Raw genomic sequence first — 22,712 nt, forward strand, 5'->3', positions numbered from 1 at the left:
TAAACAATAAGCAGAGAGAGCAGATGAGAGCCACTTCAAGCAGGCTGCAGGGAGCAGCCCCACATTGTCAGGGGATGCACCAAATGATCTAATAAGGTTTTCATTTGGTCTCTAATTTCTGCAAATCCAGTTTCCTTTGCTGTCAGAATACTTGCAAATGCACCAATTCTGAACAACTATGTCTAGTAACTAAGGAAACTGAATTCATTTTCAGGGAGCAATGGAGAATGAAACAGGCGAGGTACTGGAACAGGTTGCCCAGAGAAGTTGTAGATGCCCTGGAAGTGTTCAAGGCCAGGTTGGATGAGGCTTTGGGCAACCCGGTATAGTGGAGGGTCTCCCTGCCCATGGCAGGGGGGTTGGAACTAGATGATCTTTGAGGTCCCTTCCAACTCTAACCATTCTGTGATTCTATGATTCTATATCTGCCTGCCTGAAGGCTTCTTTTCCCCTTCAGTGAAGTTCACCAGCACCAAGATTCCACCTATAGATATGGAAGACACCATAAACAAGCAGTAAAGGAAGGCTTCTCAGCAACTCTGTTTGTTGCCTCAAATATAAATAAGCTTTTCATGTCATAGCAATCCAAAACTTGGAATTTTTAATTATATAGTTCCTTAACATGTCTTGGAATAGTACTGTCCTCTGTCCTTTTACTAAGTTGTGACAATACAAGAGAAGGAAGTCAGGTCATTACACACTCAGATAATGCTTTAATAAAGCTGTTTTGCAGAAGGTCACAGATGTGCACTTTTGTATCGCAGAGGAGAATTAATTAACAAACTAGAAGTTCATACTTTGGCCATCCCCAGATGTAAACACAGACTTAGGAACGGGAGGATTTGCGTTCCCTATTCCCTGCTCTAGCCTGCCCCCAGACTGCCAATAAACTTATGACCAGCACTATCTGAGCTGTGTTCCTAGCAACTCCAGAACAGAACTGGACTGTAAGGATGGATTTTTTGATTACCAGCTTTCGAGAAGTCCTCTTCTTCAAAGCTGTGTATGGTCTACAACAACTGTGTCATAGGGGACGACAAAAATGCAGGCAGTTTTCATATAGAGATAGACTAGAGAGACAGGGTAGGTGTGCAGGTGAAGATGTAGAAAAAATAACAGCTGCAAATGGAAGCAAAGGAAAAAAAATAACCAAGTAAAATACAGAAACAGTACTTTTCACTCTAAGCATTTGTATGCTTGCACACACACACATATATGTAAAAAAGAATGCATGCACATTTAACTCCTAGCTGCCTTTCACAGATTTACTGACCTGACTCTCTCTGCAAATAAAAAAAACCACACAAAAAGCAGGCAGTAGGACAGCTTAAGCTATACTGAAGTTGATCTGAAGACTAAAATTCAAATGCTGCAAATAAATGAAGTGTGGATGCACCTACTTTAACAGAGCTGCACAAAATAGTGTAGAATGCCTTTCCATGGCCTAATTTGCCCATCAACACAAAAGGAGTTTGTTTCATTAACTCCTGTTAACTCTTAGTGGAATTTCAATGAGTTTTGTGCCTATTTCAACTATTTCTTCCTTGTGTTCTCAATGCTTATTCAGGGTGTAGGCTGAAGGACAGGGAATGCAAGAGATACATTTTAACCTCTTCAACCTAAATCCTACTTTTTGGCTTACTGCCTCTTTCCTAAATAGTAAAACAAACGACTCATTTCTTTAAGACCTTCTTACTAAAAATAGTTGGTTGGACTGCTTAATTGTGTTAGCTGAAACACAAACATACGACAAGGAAAGGGTTTTGTAAGAAAAACACTGAAGAGAAAAAAAAAAAAATCAGATTTCATCTGGCCTTCCCATCATCACTTAAGAGAATTGTTTTGTAGTTACATCATCAGGAAATAAAATACTATCCTCTGAGGACCCCGACTCTTTACAGAAGAGAGAAAAAAAAAAAAAGAAGGCTCGAAGTTCATATCACCCTCTGAGGAGTTCAGCTAAACTCACTTTTTTTGTCATATTAAAAAAAAAAAAAAGTAAGAAAAAAGAAAAAGCTCCCTCAGAACAACTAATTAAAGAAGATGACCTTGAATTTAATTTTTCCCTTCTCAAATTCTAGGCTGGGAGACTAAGTGGAAAACATTGCAACTAATCAGCTAACAACTTGTAACGACTTTATTTATTATCAATAATGGAAAGGAACTGCCCTAACCCAAACCTTCCGCACATTCTTCTTGGCCATGAACTAGCAGACAAATGCAATGTTTCGCACAGTCCCGAGCGTCAGCTGGAGCCAGAACACATTCACAAGCTTTCTAAGTTCTGGCTATCGCTGAAGCACACCAGTCAGACACGAGCCTGCCCAACACGGAGTGCCTTATATGGGAAGGCAATGACGTAATGCTCCATAGGCTTGGGGCGTGCGAAGAGCCTATCTCTCATTGTTTGGTGGGACTGCTGGAATGCTCGCGTCTCTGATGCTACAGCTCAACGCCTCGCACCATGGAGCAATAGCTGACCCGGGATTGCTATAGTCCAGGAGCGCAAGGTAAGGGAGAGGGTGGGAAGAAAACTTCTGCTGGCAAGCACTGGCGCTTCTTGCTTTTTCCTTTCGAGAGACTTTTTTTTAAAAAAGTTGCTACCAAAAGAAGGGGTGAGGACTGAAAAACAATGAAATACCCCAAAACAGCACCAGGAGACCTAGAAGATGTCTGATTACTTGGAAGTAGGCTATTTCAAGCGTTAAAAATTGTATTTTAAACCATTCCTACAGAGCCGACAGACGAGGAGTTAATTTAATGTTAAAGAAGGAGGTAGTTATGAATTACACACACGTTCCAAATGCTTGGATAAAATCATGACTGTATTTAAAGCTGTGGAAAGTGTCCAACTGTATTGTAATATATTAGGCAAAGCTACTGCCTCCCTTCCTGCTGCATTTATATGCGTACGATATATATTAGCAGACATGTATGTACATATGTCTCTAAGCATTTACCATACTTTTGAACAACGTTCCATGTAGTTAACAGAGGGATGTATAAATTGCCACAAACATTACTCCGCAATAAGACTGTGCAATGTCTGAAAGAAACAATTGTAACTAGTTTAATTACTAGCAAACTTTTCAACTCCTACACACTGCTTCCCTCTTCTGTGTCTTGCGTGCAAGTGTCAAATCGCAAGAGGACAGAACTGTCAGATTTTGATGAAAAAAACTTTAAATCCTGGTCATCAAACAAATTATGAGGCTTTCAAAATCAGAAAACCCACTGGTCTCTTCAAGGCTTGTTCTTCAAGATGCTGAACAGTATTGCAGCTATTAACTCCAAAAAACAGAGAATGAAAAGTAGTTCTGACAAGGTACCAAGCACCTTGAAAGATTAGACCTTAGTGTGTTTATAACTCACAACCTCAGAGCATACAGAACTACACTGTCTCTCCCTTGATTAAGGACTAAACCCTATCAAATTCTTGTTTATAGGAACAACTGTGGTTAAGTCAATTGTACTGTTCTACTTGCAAATTCAGACTACTAAGCATTGCTCTCCAGAGCCTATTGTATAATTTAAAATGTTAGAAACATTAGACTCCTTAAGACCTTTAAACTCAAACTCTTCTTAAAAGTAAAACGTTTTTTGTTGTATGCTCTCATTTTTCTCAATACAGAATTAAATCAGCATGAAATACTATGATGGCAGAAAGGGTTTTTTCCCTTCATTTGATGGTTTAAATCCTGCAAAACCCCTGTTCAAAGTATATATTTAAGAAAAATGAAAGCTGATCCAATCCTATGTATTGCTGTACTATCAAGCATACAGGGATTTAGAGACAGCCAAAATATCATGTGTGAACATTTCATCCCTTCTTTTTTTTTTTTCTTTAAACAACAAGAAAATAATACATAGTTATTTTCCACATGCTTCTAGAAATGCAAGTACAGAGATCTATTTCATTTAAAAGATAATTCAGGTATTTGTGTATTATTAACCCTGGCATTTAGACACAGGTCACATCCATGTTTCCAAGACAATCTTTCTTGTAACGAGCAGAGTTTACACCTCTGATGATGTCTTAAGTCTGTCTGTCTGTATAATCAGGGAAGAGGGCACTGTATAGTATATATAGAACGAAAAGAATCCTAGCAACCAGAACAAACGTTAGTGTAGAAAACCAATACCCCGGATCAGTATCCTAAGCCCCTTACAATGTCTTCTGCTTGCTATTCTGTCATATCCACAGACTTGCAACCTATGTCCTAGCATTTTTAGATCTCTTTCCTGATAAATAATTACTTGGTTTCCTACATATCCTATAGCCAGCAGATTTAATAATAAATACATTGTCAAGTTAAAAAGTGGAAAAGTTAGCTATGTTATGAAAAGATATGCTACCAAAGTTAAGTAACAACCTCAAAAAATGTATCTGAGGAGGAAGGACAAGCTGAAGGAGGGTAATGTTTATCCTTAATTACTGCTTTAGCAGTATCCAAAGTACCTTCTGTACTGTGAACGCTCCTAGCCTAATAGGAATCATCACATCTATCAAAAGCCAGAGAATTCTATTTCCCATAGTCCGTCTTCCTGAGATCGAAAGGGAAAACATTATTCACTTAATACTTACAGGACCAATTTTGCTCTCATTTATACCAGTAAAAGCCCAAAATAATTAGACTGAGGCATAACAATTAAAACATCTCACTGTTGTTTCCCACACACCTCCAGCGTTACACATTGTTCTATCAGATTTCTTATTTTGTATTGAGACCATCTAGTTTTAAGCAATTAAAACATTAGCTTGCATCACTTAACAGTAAGGAGACAGTAAAGGAAAAAAATAATCACACAAGTCAGTCGTCTACAATCAAATTTTTTCACTTAGATTTCTTTTTATAGTAACTTTTTACAACATCCAATGTCAAGAGAAAGCATTTTAAGAACAAGTATATCCTCCAGAAATTAAAGTCAACTTCCTGTCAAAACTGCATTGACCCTTTATTCCTTCCCTGTCACTTCCCTTCCCTCCTCTGACAAACACTGCATAACTGCTGACAGGAGAATTTTTAGAGATTTGACCCTTTTGGGTTTTGGGACCAAGGGATGAGACTTATTTTATTTTCTCCATCAGTCGTAGTAAAATCAAGTTATTGTTGATTTTTGCTGAGTAACAGCACTTTCATATTATTTACCTAATGAATTACCACATTGTTACCAAAACAGCTCGGTTTTACTCCCAGCAAGTTTCCCCTCTGTGGCAGTTCTTAAAAGGCTGGCATTTTTTTTCAGGAAAAATCCTTTACCAGGTGTAGTTTGGCATAGGCAAGCGAGCAGCCACTGCTCCTCTGGATCTCTCCTATAAACAGCTTCTCTCAAATCCTGGGTGTGGTGTTACCTAAATACTGTTCATTAAAGAAGCAATTAAAATATCTAAGTCAGAGAATGCTAAGGAGCTTACAATATAGGAAGACATATCTTCAAAAACTATCCAATCAAATTTTAGTCCTGGCTCATTAATAGCTCCCTTTAATATTTTAGCCTGTCATCAAGTGGATTTGAGCTTAGAAATTATGCCTTACAAATAAAAATAAATTATTTTTAATCGCTTAGGTTTGTTTTTCTCATATTGAATGGATTCTGCCATGGCATCCTTGGGGTTTATGTTGAGCCTTTTCAAAGTGGTTGAATGCTTGGTTAGTTCAACCATTCACTAAACTGTACTACTCAGCTACAAGAAGGTAAGAGGTACTGCTGAAAAATTCTAAATATAGCGAGCAGCCTTGTGATTTAAATGAAGTAATGGACATTTTGAGCCTTAACACCTCTCAGTATATTATGCTGATTTTGAGGTTTGCCGTGTTCTCTGTCAGCGAGACAAAAATCACTTTGATTGCATGTCCAGGGTACCGTGTTGTTTCTGGAAGGACAGTAACAGCACTCATGCCGATGGCCCAGTGGAGCACACTCAGGCATTCACAACTCACTTTCCTTAAGTGTTCACAAATTCAAGGAAAACATATTTGGAGATTTTCTGTGGCAGTCTGTAGCCTTCAGTTAAAAACGGTTCAAAACCAACACCTCCCAAAGCCCTGCCTCCTCACCAGAACAACAGAACTGAGGTGACAGTGAAGAGGTGAATGTTCATGCAACAAACAAATGCTAGCTGAGCAAACACCCAGCAGCATCATTGTATAACCCTCCTTTAATAACCACATGGAAAACTTGGGGGTGAAAGTTCAAACCAACTTTGCTAGACAACATTTCAACACAACTCAAAGTCCTATAGCCTTGGTCATTCAGGTTGATAATCGCACATACTTTTTGCCTGTTGCAGAAGTCATCCTTTCTGCTACACTCATCGTGCGTATCATGATGATGTAACACAACTGCTTGACTTCAGCCTCACGCTGGGCAGGGGACCTATGGACACCCACCAGAGAGTGGCTGCTGAGGTAAATAAGGAGAACTTTAGCTGTTTTGCTTCACACTGCATGCTCATGGAAGCTGAGCAACTAGAGCCCACAACCACCTAACTGCTCGTGCTCAAGCTTCAACAAACCTTTGCAGGCATACTGCAAAGGGTAGGGTGCATAAAGCTCCAGTGAACATGACAGAAGTTGTGGATGGAAAAAAAAGCAGTACTTCTGACAAGAAAAACATTAATCTTGCATACATTTCAGAGATGTGAAACCACACATTAACCAGATTTCACTGTCCTTTCTAGGCTTCCAAAGGCCTGGAATTGCACTTAAAAGAAATGATAGGTTAGAGTTCTTAAAGATCTGCCTTGAACTTAATATTCAAAGCAATTTATTTCAAATTCACTGCAGAGAGTGGATTTAAAGCTTTGACCTTTTTTTATTTGCAACAGAAAGCTTATCTAGTGCTTGCATAGCAGCTACTGCAATGGCATAAGAGAAAGAAGAAAAATTTTAAAAATTTAAATGAAGCAGCATGTTGCTACTACCATTAGAAAACCCACACAAGATTGGCTGATTAAAAATGTACTCATAAAACTCATTTTAATCACATACTGGATTTCAGCACATGGACAAAACTGCCTTAGAGAAAGTATAAGCTGACTGAATTCTGTCAACTTTTTGTGGAGTTAATCAATATTCGGGTAAAATTTGCGTAACTTTCAGTCATTAAGTCAAAATATTAAGAAAATTAGGAAATTTTATCACCATTAAGCTTGGCTTTCCTGGAATTAATGCAACTCCTCAAGTACAGCTCCAGTATAGGTCAACTTGAGGTAGATAAAGCAGACTGCCTATAAGGGTGGCGTGGAGAATGTTTAGGCTTGTGCTAGGAGGTGCACACACTGATTCCCTCTCAGGAAAGCAGCAGACAACAGCTGACAAGAACCTTTAAGCTCACGTATTTTGCTAACCCCTATAGAGAAGGAGGGAAGAAAATCTAACGTGGTGTACAAAGGAGCAGCCACTTTGGAAAGTGCCTGCTTGCCTTTGCTTAAAGCTTGAGATGATTACTGCCATCTTTGTAAATAGCAAAATTCTCTTATTTCAATCAGGATCAGGTGGGGGAAATCAGAATTTGACAAGGTAACATTTTATAATCTGTAAATTACCCTCTCATATATCTAGGCTAATGCAGTTAACCAAACAACTAGCAAGTTCTGTCTCGGGATAATTGTGCCTTTTTTATTTTCAGCATTTGAAACTATATTAGAAATTCATGATAAAAGCTAAAATGTATTACATCAGAAACATACTGTACATGAAAGTATGCTACAGCTCCTTCATTTTCACAGTGACATCTGAAAACAGGAAAATATAACCTAAACATCACAGACCATCAGCCAAGAGGCAAGAAAAGAGATCAAATAAGGCATGTAGCCAAACGCCCTTCAGTCATATCACGATACTGAGTTATAAATCAAATCAGGGTACAATAACGAGGCAGAGACTGTTCAACTGAATAAACAGTTGTTCAAAGAACAAAGAATTCTTGAAGTTAAAGTCTTCATATGAAGGGGCAAGAGAAGCATACATGCACATGACCTTTCTCTTTCTTAAAAAAAACTTTTTTCTATGAAAGTTTTTGAAAGGTAGAGAAAGAAAACTGGAAAACAACCAAAGATGGAAAAAAGTAATTATCTCTCTTGGCTTTAGGAAGACTGTTCAGATCAATTTCTTAAAAGTTTAAGAAAGCATTGGTCATAGAATAGGTAGAACTATTTAAAACCACTTTTTCTATTCTAACAATTTAGGGTTTTTTTCCTAAGAAATAGGGAAACATTTATTTTCCAAAGCAAGAAAGTTACTCCAGCTGCTGAACACACATGCAAGTAGCTACAAAAAAAAAAAACAAAACAAAAAACAAAACAAACCACCAAACAAAAAGCTGATTCTAGATACAAACTGTTATTGGCACTTTGAGTGGACATATGACTAAAGGACCCGATTTTCTTTTATGCTTAAGCAGGGTATTTGATCTTTAATGCAGTGAGTTACCAAGGCTGCAGAAGAATGAAAATCATACTTCCAACACATCGTAATCAACGAGTAAGAGATGTTCTTTCGTTAAACAATTCATCGCAGGTGAAAAGGCTATTTAAATCATTATTTGTTATTTAAACATGTGAATGAAATCTATGAAGTAAACCTTGGTTAGAACTACAACCATTAAAAAAGTTCTCAAACTATCATCTTTAGCTCTCCACTGCAGCTTCCTCTCCTGTAGTATAAAACTATGTGTTAGTTCTCTCTGAAGAGGATCGGTTTGGAGAAATCTTGCAAACTTAAATCCTGAACATGAGCACCTGTGCTAAGGATTAACACACTTTAAACAAACATGCATTGACTTTACACCTTTAGAGATTCCCCAAGTGCCCTCAGGCCAAGGTGGCCCAGCTCCTACTGAGACAAGACACAATGCAACTTCGAAACATCCCACACTTCAAGTCTCAACACATTGAGATACAGGAGACATATAGCAAGACTTTTAGCAGGTTTAGGACAAACAGCAAGAAAGTGAATTATCTCCCAGGTAGCAAAGTCCCCAGAACTACAGAGCTTCAATACCTAGAACTGTACCCAGAAGTAATTTGTAATCCATTGGAAACAGTTCTAATACAATTCCTGAAAGTCACATCCTGCAAAACAGGAAACCAGCAGTATTCTTCATCACTTGTAGCTTCAAAGCCATCTTTAGCTAGGTAACCATGCTGCTACAAATTGCTGCAACTTCTCTTTCACCTGTGTCCTCCAAGATGAAGTGCTAGCCAAGTCCATCTTAGAGAAAATGGACATCCTCACGTTATCAGGTCTACAGGAAAAAGATGCATACTTAGCTCAAAGTGAAATCTCTGTTTGACATCAGTGTTATTACTGCTCTTGCTACTTCCATTCTTGGCTACCAAAAAAAGTTGCAACTCTATCAGCAATCTGATTAAAGTCTGTTGCCTATTTGGAAATCCTGAACTATCCTGCTTCATGCAACCTTGCATCAAGGTAAATTTAAATATCTTGAGCTAAATTTGGAGTAACAATTAAGGTTCATGTTTTCTGCCAAAAAAAAGGAATGAAGTGCCACCCCAGACCTGACACTCAGTTTATTGTACAGATACACCGAGCTACTTCAGGAAGTAAGCACACCAGAAGAAGGGCTTATTTTTGTCTTGGGATGTATGCATAGAATAAAGATTTTATGGGTATGAACAGGACCCTCAAGAAGTCATGGAATTTTATCCTCCTGCACAGGAGTGATATCACTTACATCATTCCTGAAGAACGTTTGTGTAATTGTTTTTAACTAGCCCCATTCCTCAGAACGAACGCAAATGCAGTCTTCCCAGACAGTCCCATTCAGTACTAAAGTACCTTTATTTAACTTACAATGTTTAATCTATGTGGTTCTAATCACAATTTCAGCACATAAATTCTTGTCGTGTGCACTGAGCATGTGGAGAACATACTAAAGCTTGCAGCCAGCTTCCACCTGCCTAAGGCCACAGCATGACTGAGCAGCTTATCCAGGACTGGCAGCAACAAGGAGAGATGCCTTCAGTTCAACAGAGGAAGTGCACGCAGCAGTATGGAAAGTTCTAAATTTTACCACTGCTGATGACTGATAACACACAAATAAGGCCACGGTTAGCATAGGAGATAGGCACAGTGCCTACTCTGCCCATGGACGAAAATGAGGCCCCAGACATCTATTTCTATATAAAATGTGTGTTAAAATTGTTTTAGAGAACATCCAGTTCCTGTAAATGTTATGGGAAAATGACATTTACGACTAACCAGTCTCCTCGGAGTAACATGATGCGTTATTGTTGGCTGAGTGCCATTTTCTGTCATACCAAAAATATTAACTAATTGAAGTTTAAAAAAGTTTGTATGAATTATATCCTTGCACAATTATGCCCAGTTCTGGTCAAGGCAGCAGCACTAGCATGGCCCCAAGTGAATCAGATACTAGAAAAGCACCTATTTTCCCAACTGCCTCCTAGAAAAAATCATTCATAAAACAGAGGTCTGCCTTAAACCTACACACTGTGAAGTTTATTATAGAGTAAAAATAAGCCACAATCAAATTATAGACAGGATTTATCTATTGAAATTGCTTAACGAAAACACGGATTGTTCTCTTAATCTAAAACAAGTATTATCATTAAACTGAAAAGCATAAAAAGATTACTTGAGGGTTACAAACTTATACTGAGCAGAAGCAATTGACTCATTCAGGGAATCAGAACTTCTGAAAACGCCTCAATCACTTGGAACAACACAGACTAAATAGCCAAGAGAAAAACTCAGCCCTCCAACTAGTATACTTTCATCAACAGCAAACACAGCACGGCAGTGATAAGTAAGTAGTATCTGCCTCATACAAACTAAGCACACATGGCTGGGGTAATCAGTGCTAGCAGCAGCCTGACCAGAAATTTCCAGAACTTGGTCAAGCTGCACTCCCCTGTTTGTGCCTAAGCTTCCCACAGGGAATGAGAGGAAGGCAGGTAGGGCTCTAAAAGGCAGTTTTCAGGAGCTCTATCAACTCTTGCTTCAATTTTTCACTTGCTAAATCCTAGCAGTAGGCTGCAAGGGTAACGATTACTGGTACTGACCCTCTGGACGGACAATGCAAACACATCCACCTGCCCATGGAAAGCGAGGGGCGAGGGGAGGGGGCGGGGAGAAGGTGCACGGAATAAATGGAAAAACACTGTCCTGTTTACCTCTGTAGTGCTGAGTGTTTTATAATACTGGTGATTTTAAAAACAGCTCAATAACTGTGGTCAAGTAATAATGTTCTAGCAGTAATGCTTAAAGTATATATTTATAACAAAACTCAGGTTCATAAAGACACAGGATCTCTCCCATCAATGTAACTTGTTACCATGCAACATCAAATATCAAATCATCAAATGTAATCATTTCAACGACACTGTCATTTAAAAATCACAAATTACAAAAAGCAGTAGTTGTCTTGGCTTATTTTGCGTAGTTACCATACTGTTTAAACCTCTTTGGGTTAATACTAATTCTCAAAATAATGTGTTACAGTAAGTCAACACTGTTTTTTCATTTTAATAAATCTGAAGTTCAGGCACAAAATTGTACTTGTTAAAAAGAAAGAAAAGACAAAAGCAGGACCTGGATTAGTAACTGAGAAGTTCTGCCTCAGTCTTGTTGCTTTGACCCCTATACCACATCTCCTGTGGTTCATCTTTCCATTTCCTTCTGAAAGCTTTCCATCTGCAAAACTATAATTTCCTGGCTGACGTAAATTTGAAGAGTTCCAAATTCTGGTGTTGCATCTGAAATTACTTGCTGTATTTCCGACTTTACAGGCAGTGGAGGCAGGGTGAGAGAGACAGAGAGAGGGAATGAATATGCACTACGGTAGTATGAAAAAATCCCAAACTACTAACCAACAAACCCCAAGCTGTGTTCCGTGAGTCAGTTCAGTTGTCGATGCATTTAGATCCAGAACAGAAGAGGATTAACAGTCACACTATGTGCACAATTACACGCCACTGAAACGTCAACAGTAATAGACACTGACTTCAAAGAATAACTGAAATAGCTGTTAAATCTAGAAAGAGGGAAGAAGAAAGAAAAGTGCATCTCAAAAACAGCGACACATCCGAGTCCAGCTCACAATTCATTGGGCCATGTTTTCTGGTAGCTGAACAAAGGGACTCAGAGTTTTCAAGGTTAACTTCGAGCAAAGCTCATTAATATTGTGGTCTAGTCAGGTCAGCGCTCCTTTACAATTGTTTCTCAGGATATGAAGTCAAGGGAAAAAAAAACAAAAACAAAACCAAAGAAAAAAACCCAAACAACAAAAACCTGACGACAATTTAACAGGATAGCAACTTCTTCACTCCCACCTAAAAGTCCTGCCCCTTCCTATCAATCTCAGATGCTGAAGATGGCTAACATTACAAGATTAGAAGTGAACAGACAGAATTAATAATTATCACCTTCCACATTCAAACAGTAACTGCCACAGAAAGCATTAATACTTTTTTCACAAGACTGGAGTTTTGATAAATTATTTCCAAGAATATCTAGGTATGGAAAGAATATAATCCAAGACAGAAAAATATTTTCTTAAACTGAGGTTTCATGATAAAACAAAACTGAATTTTAGTGCTCAATTAAAATTAGTACAACTAGAAGTGAATGTTAATCCAATCTTAAATCTTAAATTAACCAACACAAATCTGTTAAAAATTTCTCATGTCATCTACTGTCACCAAATTTACATAGAATTTCATAACATTTATGGGCATCAATATCCCTGTATCACCAGGAAGAATTTTCATCAGCTTAGTAGTTGTGAAATCATGGTCACAAACAATATTACTGTTCTAGACTAATTAATTTTTAAAATAATATATTATCTACGTATGTTTACTCAGCATTGCAGCTAAATACATCTGGTCCATTTGAAATTTTGCCCAAGCTAACCCAGAGCTGGCAACACCGTTCATCATATATGACTTTTATTAAGACTTGTAAAGCAAGTCAGCATTTTAAGCATCAGATAAAACAATGATTACTCTGTGGTAGTTTGTGGAGTAATAAGCAGAACTTACTCCCCTCTCATTAAAAGTTCTCTTTTTATAAAATAAGTTTCCTTATCAGGAAATTTGCCTTACACACAGTCTTCTTGCAGTTAAGACACTCTTTGTGGAGGTTTGCATCGTAGTACAAACTCATGATTTAAAAGATACTTACGTAAATACTATACTGGAAAACAGATTTTAAAATCAGTGTTCGCACTCTGTTGGGAAGCGCTGACTGATTCAGATAAAGCCAACAGATTACACAACAGCTATGGTATGTTGTCATTGCTCTAATTTCAAAGGCCTTTAACTTTCTTTATGGCAGGGGAAAAAAAGAAGCATCAATAAAGACAATCAAGTAAAAGTAGCTGTAACATACGTCTTCACAAAAACTACACATCAGTAAGAAGAATTGTAGGCAAAGGGAAAAAAAAACCACACTACATGTGTCGCCAACCCAAGACCAGAGACTCGATTTAACAAACCCAAATTTTGTTGCCATAAAGTGCGAAAGGCAAAGACAGACTTCAGACTTCTCTCTCTTCTCAAAATAAATACTGAATTGCATTGGTGTCAAAAATTACAACAAGTTGTAAGATTTATCAGAAATGATGAAGCATGTTTCTTCTCTTGTTAAAGGCCAGACCATGGCTTATTGCTAACTGGGAAGAGTGCCTCAGATGAAGAGGCATGACTTCATCCACATTTAAAAGCTATCAGCTTAGTGTTTTTATTTGCGTTGTACAGGAGGAAATTCAAGTGCACGTCCAAAAACTTCAGAAGCAAGTCTCCCTCATGTTATAAGCTGTAGAATCTCTAGGAAGCCAGGTCTTTTACCTGGGGAAGGGTGAAGGGCACGTGAGCTACACAAAAATACGTATCTTTATGATAAAAAAAAAAAAAAAAAGAAGAAGAAGAAATTACGGACATTCAAAATCTCAGTCATTTCTGCAGAATGGTCTGATAAAAATCAAGATACCATAAGGTGTATATTAAAATCTCCTCAATACTTTGGTGGAAAGAATGACGGAAGTACAGCTTTACAAACTAACACCTGTTTCACTTGCATTCTTAAAGAATGCAGCCTTTTCTAAAGTTATCATTACAAGATTGCTTAAAGAAAAAAACCCCATCATTTTTATTCTTATTATTCTAAGAATAATGATTCATTGTAGAAGAAATTAGAAAAAAAAAAGGGTCTTGTAATCTCAGTCTCTTATGCTTTCTTTAGTCTCCCTGAAACTCAAAAGGAAAAGCAGCCCCCTGAGAATCCTGTAAAAACATAAATTAAACAACATCCATGTAATACAGGTCCTCCCATGAGAACGGAAAACCTCACTTAAAAACAAAATTATACCACATGACAGTAAGAAGGCAATTAGACAATTAGCTGTTTTGGGAGTCCCCAGGTCTTGTAGAGAACACATAGTCATTATGTTGCTAAATACAAAGTAGTGTACCAAAGCTATATGCACTTGAAAAAAGCCTGGAAAACAAGACAACACAACTGAATGCATGGTGTTAACACCAAGCAGCTGTAGTATGCCTACTGAGGAGAGCCATCGCCATGAACAGAGGAGAGCTGACAAATACAATTTCTTTAAGGAAATAGAAAAGCAGGCAACTGGTATTGCAAACAAGTAAAACAGTAAGCCACAATCAAGCAGTCGTTTATAACAGAAGCTCTGAAGAAAAAGTACTAAGACACTGCCCTGACTCTGTTTAACTACCTAACATTTATGATCATAAAAACAATTTCCAATGCCTGTTTTTGCTGGCCTGTATTCAGAAAGAGCTCCTGTAGTTCTATGAAGTCAACTGGTTGGAATTATCTGTGAAAGCTTTGTCTAAATGATATACTTACCTTTGCCTAATATGAAATAACATTATCATGAAATTCAACTCACAATGAAAATGATAAAAATATTTTATTGGATAGCAAAGTGCCTGTTTTTTCTTTTAATTATCATTTTTTAAGCCAACTTTTTTTGACCTTCACATATTTTTGGTAAAATTGCTCTCCTCAAATACTCTGGATATTCTTCTTCAGGAAGAGAGTGTTTTGGATTAAGTTAGCACAAAGTATTTTTATTCTGTCACAAAAGTATCCAAAATATCACAAAGTGCTATTATCAGTCACAGCACTTTTTCAATTAAACATGTGATTTGCCTTCATTCAAATGGTATACATAACCAAGCCCTAACCTGCAGAAGTTAGGTTCCCCAAAAAAGCTGACCACAAACAAGCAATGAATTTAAAATAAAACAAACAAACAAAACCCAAACCAATCAACTAAGCAAAAAGCACAAATCAAAAAACCCAAACGTTTTAGGGTCCTCTTTCATTCCTCAGTGCATGTGTGCAGACACAGTTGCTGGGACCTACTGAACCATAAAATGGGAATTCAGCAGCCAAGGAAAAATACTTCTGCAAATATTAATGGACTCCCAGTTGACTTCTTACAATACCAATCTCAACTCTGCTCAAGAAGTCATTACCTATTCAGCACTGCTGAGGGCATTTTCTGTAGAGGAATACATGAATATTTCTGTAGAGAAATACATGAAGAAGCACACAGTTATCAAAAGTAAGTGCAAAAACTTATTTAACTACACAATATCAACAAAAATATACCATGCTTACTACATCTCTTTTTTCTTTTTAGAAACACATTAAGACCCTTTAACTCACAGCTTCTGCTCTATTCTCTGTCACTTAACTTCAATGGAGTGATTTTACAGAAGTATTTTTTTCAAAAAGAAATATATCTCAGCGGTTAGAAATATTTTGTTGTATTTCTGTTTGAATTTTAAAACAGCATTTTAACTTTTGAATGAAGGAAACGTTTTCAAATACCCTGAAGTCTTCTGGCATGACCAAAGAATCATAGAATGGTTTGGGTTGGAAGGGACCTCAAAGATCATCTAGTTCCAACCCTCCTGCCATGGGCAGGGAAACCCTCCACTACACCAGGTTGCCCAAAGCCTCATCCAACCTGGCCTTGAACACTTCCAGGGATGGGGCATCCACAACTTCTCTGGGCAACCTGTTCCACTGCCTCACCACCCTCAATGTAAAAAATTTCTTCCTTATATCTAATCTAAATCCGCCCTCTTTCAATTTAAAGCCATTGCCCCTTGTCCTATCACTACACGCCCTTGTAAAAAGAAACAGAATCTCTTGAAAATCCTTCTCAAGTTTATACAATGATCCAGGTCAGATACCAGTAATTTAGGCATTTTTGTTCAAAAAACCCTTGCAACACAGACTTGATCAGAGATTAGGTTAGACTACCTCACTCAAGCACTCAGTTTGGGCTGGAACCTCAGTTCTTTGCTGAAGCAAGTCTTAAGCATTCCAGATAGCTTGAGAAATGAAGTTATAGAAGGAAACAAAAAAAGAGAGGAGAAGATAGAAAAAAATGCGAATTTCACACAGACTGATGCTCACCAGAATGACTGGTGGGATTATTCACTCAAATGTTTGACAACTGATTTTGTTTATTATTAATGCATAATTATCTTATTTGCCTCATAAAAAATTACATAGCACCCCTATGAAAATTACAATTGTTGGTTACTATGTGGTCTAAGAGTTTACTTTCTGAAGCAATTTAAGGGGCATCAGTCACTGGAGCATTTCAGTTTAATTTGGCCAGAGAGATATCAACTAGGTAATATAGCAGCACTGGGTAAAACACTGATTAATTTAGGTATTAATCACCTTCAGCCAAATTTGCCTTACAAAAATAAAATATAGTGAAGTAAGCTAAAATAAATCAAATGCTAATAAGCCCAAGTCTATTTTAACAGTATTAATATAAGATGTCTTAACTTCATGCACAGACAAAAACTGAGTTCATTCCAAATGAGATTTTTAGTTATGCTTCTGTTATGGTTTTATATCTATGGCAACGGTAAATCATCAATTGAACTTCACTACTAAAGCATTTAGAGAAAAGGGCGGGGAGGGAAGAGAGATTTTTACACTAAAAAGAACTCAAACTGAAAGTAGCACTGAGAAGTGGACGAAAGTTTATACACCAACACAGTAAAATGCTTTGAAGATGATGCTGTCTTCTCCCCATTTGTTTGTTCTGTCAGCCAGCAGCACTCAAGGTCAATTCACAAGCCTCTCCCTCTCCACTTCAACGTTTCCACGTCCGTTTTCCCCATTATGTTAACTGACTGTTGTAAAGAATTTGGGGCTGCTTTAAGTCTTTGATATGAACCTTGTTTATTGCTACTTCCCATTCCATCAATTTTTCATAGAAAGCATTTCATTACATTCAATATAGTGCAACTTAGGCATTAAAATAAAAACAGTGGGATGGTGAAGGTGGTGTAAAAAAATGTCTTAGTCATAGACTTCTATGCAATATTATCACTAAATCAGACAAACCTGATGGACAGCTGTAGAAAGGCAAGTACTTCCCCTCTCCGTGCAGGAAAACTGCAATGCTGCCAAAGGGCATGTTGCTGAGGCAGACTATCAAATGCCCAGGAATACATGCCTGCAGTCAGTCAACAGCTAATAAAGACCTGTGCAAAGGAGCTCGTTACCTAAGCTCTTCCTGAACTAAAAGATGGGTGCAACAGGAACTTGTCAGTAGGGAGCTGTAAAGACTCACTACTCGGACAAGGGCATCACAATACTGACCAGACAAAAACGTGGAAGAGGAATCTTATGTTTCAGCAGCAACTTCTAGACAGTCATTGTCATATTTCAGAGGGTTCAAAAACTAAAAGAAGCAAGAGGCCTCAGCTAAGGAGTGCTGAAGCAGTCATTTTATGCAAGTACAGTCCTGACATGCAATTTATTTCCCTCGCATAATCTACACAACTGGATACATACCCTACATATGAACAACAGTGAAACATACAAATTGTAATACTTTATCACTTCAATCTAGGCTTTTCAAACTTTTCTTTAGTATCAGAATAGTTATAGGTTGTCTATTGGAAAAATCTAATTGAAAGGAGCAAATGTGCTGGCCCAACCTAATCATACCTCAGACCAACTCCACAAATATCTCCCTGACAAAAAAAGTCTATAAAAGAACCTAATTATTTAAGGTATTTGGAGCTTTCTTAGGATCCTACATAAACAAATGCACAACCTTACCCCATGTCTCTAACAAATTAAGTATGTTGCATCTCAGTAAAGACTGAGTATTAATATAAACTTGTAAAACTAATTTTGGTAAACCATTATAAAAACCTTCAAGAATCATGTAAAAGCAGGGTTGCGCTTTGGTATATCTGCAAGTTTTGGATATAAGACAAGCCTAACAGACAACGAGATGTTTGGGCTTGCTTAAGTTCAAAAGGCACAGCCTGAATACCTGTTTATCTGCAGACTGCATTTTTTGTGCGTGTGTACGATACAAGGTCACAAGGGCTTTTTTCACTGAGGATCGATTTCCCTGCAATGTTCAGTTTTGCTCTGATGTGCTGCCTAGAAATTGACGTTAGGCAGCCTGACTAACTGCCTAGTGTGGCTGCGTTTCCCTCACATACTTTAACATCCATAAGGTTTAATTATAAAACGTCGTAAAACATCAGGACGGTTTATAAGTAACTCAAAGGTATTAGGAGGTTTATGATGCTGTAAATTATCCTTGCCCTTGAGGGCTGTACTGATTTAACTTCTGAAGCACTATGATAACCACATTTAAAAAAAAAACCTGCATGAGCACAACTAGCCTCAGCACACAGCCAAGACCAGCGTTGTTCCAGTGCAGAACGGCAAAAAGTTGTGCTGCACTGATACCTGCCAAAAGCTGAAAAAGTAACCAAAGATGCATAATTACTGAAGTTGTTAAGTTTAAACGATCATATTCAAGTGTCCATTACAAAAGAACTTCTGAGTAGAAAGTAAGGCCTGTCGGCCCCATGACACTACAAGGGAGGGCTGCTTGTAGTTGTAAGTACAAGTGGATGTTCACGCACTTCTGGCAGAGATGTCGTGACATCTCAGGTGTGCTTTTAAACGTCTATTAAAATGGCTACAAAATACAATGTTATCTCCTCCCACAGATTGAAAAAGCTTCTTGAACAAGAAACAGCATATCAGGCAAAAAAAGAGAAGGAAAGCAACAAGAAAATAGCTAAACTGAAAGAAGAATTGACTAAACTGAAATCCTTTGCTTTAATGGTGGTGGATGAACAGCAAAGACTCACTGAGCAGTTGAATCAACAAAGTCAAAAAATCCAAGAATTAACCACTTCTGCAGAACAAGCACATGAGAAGCTGGCTTTTGCTGAAGCAAAAGTTCAAGAAGAGGAACAGAGAGCCAGCAGGCTGGAGGCTGAACTTCAAGCCCAAAGTAGTAAGATTTCCCAAGACCAAGAAGCAATGATGGCCAAACTAACCAATGAAGACAGTCAGAATCGTCAGCTCCGGTTAAAATTAACTGCTCTCAGTCGACAAATTGATGAGCTGGAAGAGACCAACAAATCTTTACGAAAAGCAGAAGAAGAACTGCAGGACCTAAGGGATAAGATAAACAAGGGAGAGTGTGGGAACTCCACACTTATGACCGAAGTGGAAGAACTACGGAAACGATTGCTGGAGATGGAAGGGAAAGATGAAGAGCTCATAAAAATGGAAGATCAGTGCAGAGAACTTAACAGAAAGTTAGAAAAAGAAGCATTGCAGAGCAAGAACCTTAAAGGGGAAGTTGACAAACTCAACAAAAGAATTATGGAGCTGGAGAAATTAGAAGATGCTTTCAACAAGAGCAAGCAGGAATGTTACTCCCTGAAATGCAACCTAGAAAGAGAAAAAATGTTAACAAAGCAGCTGTCCCATGAGCTGGATGGCTTAAAAGCTAGAATTGGTGAGCTTGAAGCAATTGAAAGTAAGTTAGAAAAAACTGAGTTTACGCTTAAAGAAGATTTAACAAAGCTGAAGAGTCTAACAGTGATGCTTGTGGATGAAAGAAAAACTATGGGTGAAAAAATAAAGCAAACAGAAGAAAAGTTGCAAGCTGCAACTTCTCAGCTTCAGGTGGAACAAAATAAAGTGATGTCCGTTACAGAAAAACTAATTGAGGAAAGTAAAAAGGCACTGAAATCAAAATCTGATGCAGAGGAAAAAGTGTCAAGCGTTACAAAAGAAAGAGATGAACTGAAAAACAAACTCAAAGCAGAAGAGGAGAAAGGAAGTGACCTTGTTTCCAAAGTGAATATTCTAAGAAAAAGACTACAGTCACTGGAAGCTGTTGAAAAAGAGTTTCTTAAAAATAAACTCAAGGAGAATACTAAATCCAGCACCTCCTTGCAGCAGGAGAACAACAAAATCAAAGAACTTTCTCAAGAAGTTGAGAGGCTTAAGCAGAAGCTGAAGGAAATGAAGGCTATAGAAGATGATCTTATGAAAACTGAAGATGAATTTGAGTCTCTAGAACGAAGATATGTCAATGAACGGGACAGAGCCAAGCTCCTATCAGAGGAGCTGGAGGCTGTGAAAATGGAAGTGGCTAGGTATAAATTAACAGAAAAGGCAGAGTCCAATCAAGAGCAGCGTCTTTTCAAGAAGCTCAAAGAAGAAGAAGCTAAATCAAGTCATCTTTCCAGAGAAGTAGATGCACTGAAAGAGAAAATTCATGAATACATGGCAACAGAAGACCTAATCTGTCACCTTCGAGGCGATCATACAGTCTTACAGAAGAAACTCCTCCAGCAAGAAAAGAAGAACAGGGAGTTAGCAAGAGAAATAGAAAGCCTCACAAAAGAATTGGAGACATACAGACGCTTCAGCAAGAACTTCAGGCCTGGTCTCAACGGAAGGAGAATTTCTGATTTGCAAGTTTTTTCTAAAGAAGTCCAGACAGATTCAGCAGACAATGAACCACCTGATTACAAAACCCTCATGCCTTTAGAGCGAACAGTCATAAATGGGCAGCTGTATGAAGACAGTGATAATGAGGACAAAGACAATGAGGAGGAACAAACAGTGTCCTTCAAAAGCAGCTCATCCATCGCAAATGCCGTGAACAAAAAATTATGGATCCCTTGGATGAAGTCCAAAGAGAGCCATCCTCAAAATGGAAAGATTCATACAAAGCAAAATGGAAACTGTGCCCAGACTGGAGACTTAGTGCTAAGCCATACACCTGGCCAACCTCTTCACATAAAAGTAACTCCAGACCATGGACAGAACACAGCAACACTTGAAATAACTAGTCCTACCACTGAAAGTCCTCACTCCTACACAAGCACAGCAGTTATACCCAACTGCGGCACTCCAAAGCAAAGAATAACCATTATTCAAAACACCTCCTTAACACCTGTAAAATCAAAACCAGCAGAAGGTTACATGAGTCCAGAACAAGTAACTTCTCCTATTACTATGGCTACTTTTGCAAGATCTCAAACTCCTGAATCATGCGGTTCTTTAACTCCTGAAAGAACAATGTCCCCTTTGGCTTTACCAGGCTCAAGTTCTCAGGAACAAATACTCTCCTCGGAGCCTTTGGAAATGGGAGCCAAGCATGCTGTTTTCAGAGTATCCCCAGACAGGCAGTCGTCATGGCAGTTTCAGAGATCTAACAGTACGGGATCAAGTGTAATAACTACTGAGGATAACAAAATCCACATCCATTTGGGAAGCCCTTATGTCCAAGCTCTCACCAATTCCAAGCCCATCAGCCCTTGTAATCCGGTGCAGGACAACAGAACTCCAGCACTAGCTAATGGCCTACCCAGTAAGCCCACCAATAAAATCACCAGCAGTATTACTATCACACCAACAGCCACTCCTCTCCCACGGCAATCACAAATTACAGTAAGTAATGTCTATAACTGACCCCATCCATGCTGACATCCTTACCAGCAACCCATCCTGTTTTTCATCCCAGCAAGAATTATTTGGAACAGCCCTTTTACTTTGGGAGAGATCTGTGCATGAACTATACAACAGTATACGGAACTAACGTTAAGTTTTGCCTGCTTAGTGTTACCAAGTGTGCACTTACTGTATATCTTCTCACTGAAATACAGTTATGTAAAATATTTAGTCTTGCACTTGTATAAATGCATCTTTGTGTATTTCCATTTTCAAAATAACTCACATTACTTTTGACTGCAACTTACCTTGGTAAAATACTTTAACATTACAAAAAACAGTAAATAATTGATTATTTTTATCATAGCTTGCAGAATATTTTGGTTTGTTATGTGTGTTTTGTATTTTTTGCATGTACAGTAGAATTTGAATTAAGCCATAATATTGCCTGCTAACTTCAGATAAGACTTCATTCATTATCTTCTCTGCTGTTCCCCAACTCCTCCTAGTCCTCTCCTTTCAGATAATTATCAGTATATCACACACAAACACTGAAAATATTATGTATTGTATCTTATTACAAGTTCACGATGCATACATAATATGTTCCAGAGCACAACCACCACTTTTCCTCCCCATCTTTTTTTTACACTGTTTGGTTAAATCTTTTTTTAAATGTTCCTGTAATCTTTTCCTGTAACTGAACTGAATTCAGAAGCTTGTATCACAGAACACAAGGCAAGTGGTTTTTTGCAATACAACAGAAAAACTGCTATCGTTTACACTCATGCATGGTAAAGCAATAAACAGCAACACTTACATTCCTAAAGGATAAACTCAGAAGAATGGATACACACATAATATTGAAATTTAATCGAAGCTCCTAGGCATCAGTTCAACACACAATATACATCACACAGG

At 38.0% G+C, this 22,712-nt stretch overlaps 2 protein-coding genes across 2 annotated transcripts in view; one reads left to right on the forward strand and one right to left on the reverse strand.

Annotated features, from left to right (window-relative positions):
• Positions 1–22,712, reverse strand: part of CMSS1 (cms1 ribosomal small subunit homolog) — a 252,196-nt gene that overhangs the window by 208,897 nt on the left and 20,587 nt on the right. The window lies entirely within an intron of this gene.
• The window catches only part of FILIP1L (filamin A interacting protein 1 like), an 86,498-nt gene that overhangs the window by 48,018 nt on the left and 15,768 nt on the right, over positions 1–22,712 (forward strand). Inside the window, exon 4 of the mRNA XM_086623673.1 lies at positions 19,040–21,791. Coding sequence (XP_086479799.1) covers positions 19,040–21,791 — 2,752 coding nt within the window. The remainder of the gene's footprint in view (positions 1–19,039; positions 21,792–22,712) is intronic.

This window comes from Tauraco erythrolophus, chromosome 1, assembly GCF_009769465.1.
Source record: "Tauraco erythrolophus isolate bTauEry1 chromosome 1, bTauEry1.pri, whole genome shotgun sequence".
NCBI lineage: Eukaryota > Metazoa > Chordata > Aves > Musophagiformes > Musophagidae > Tauraco > Tauraco erythrolophus.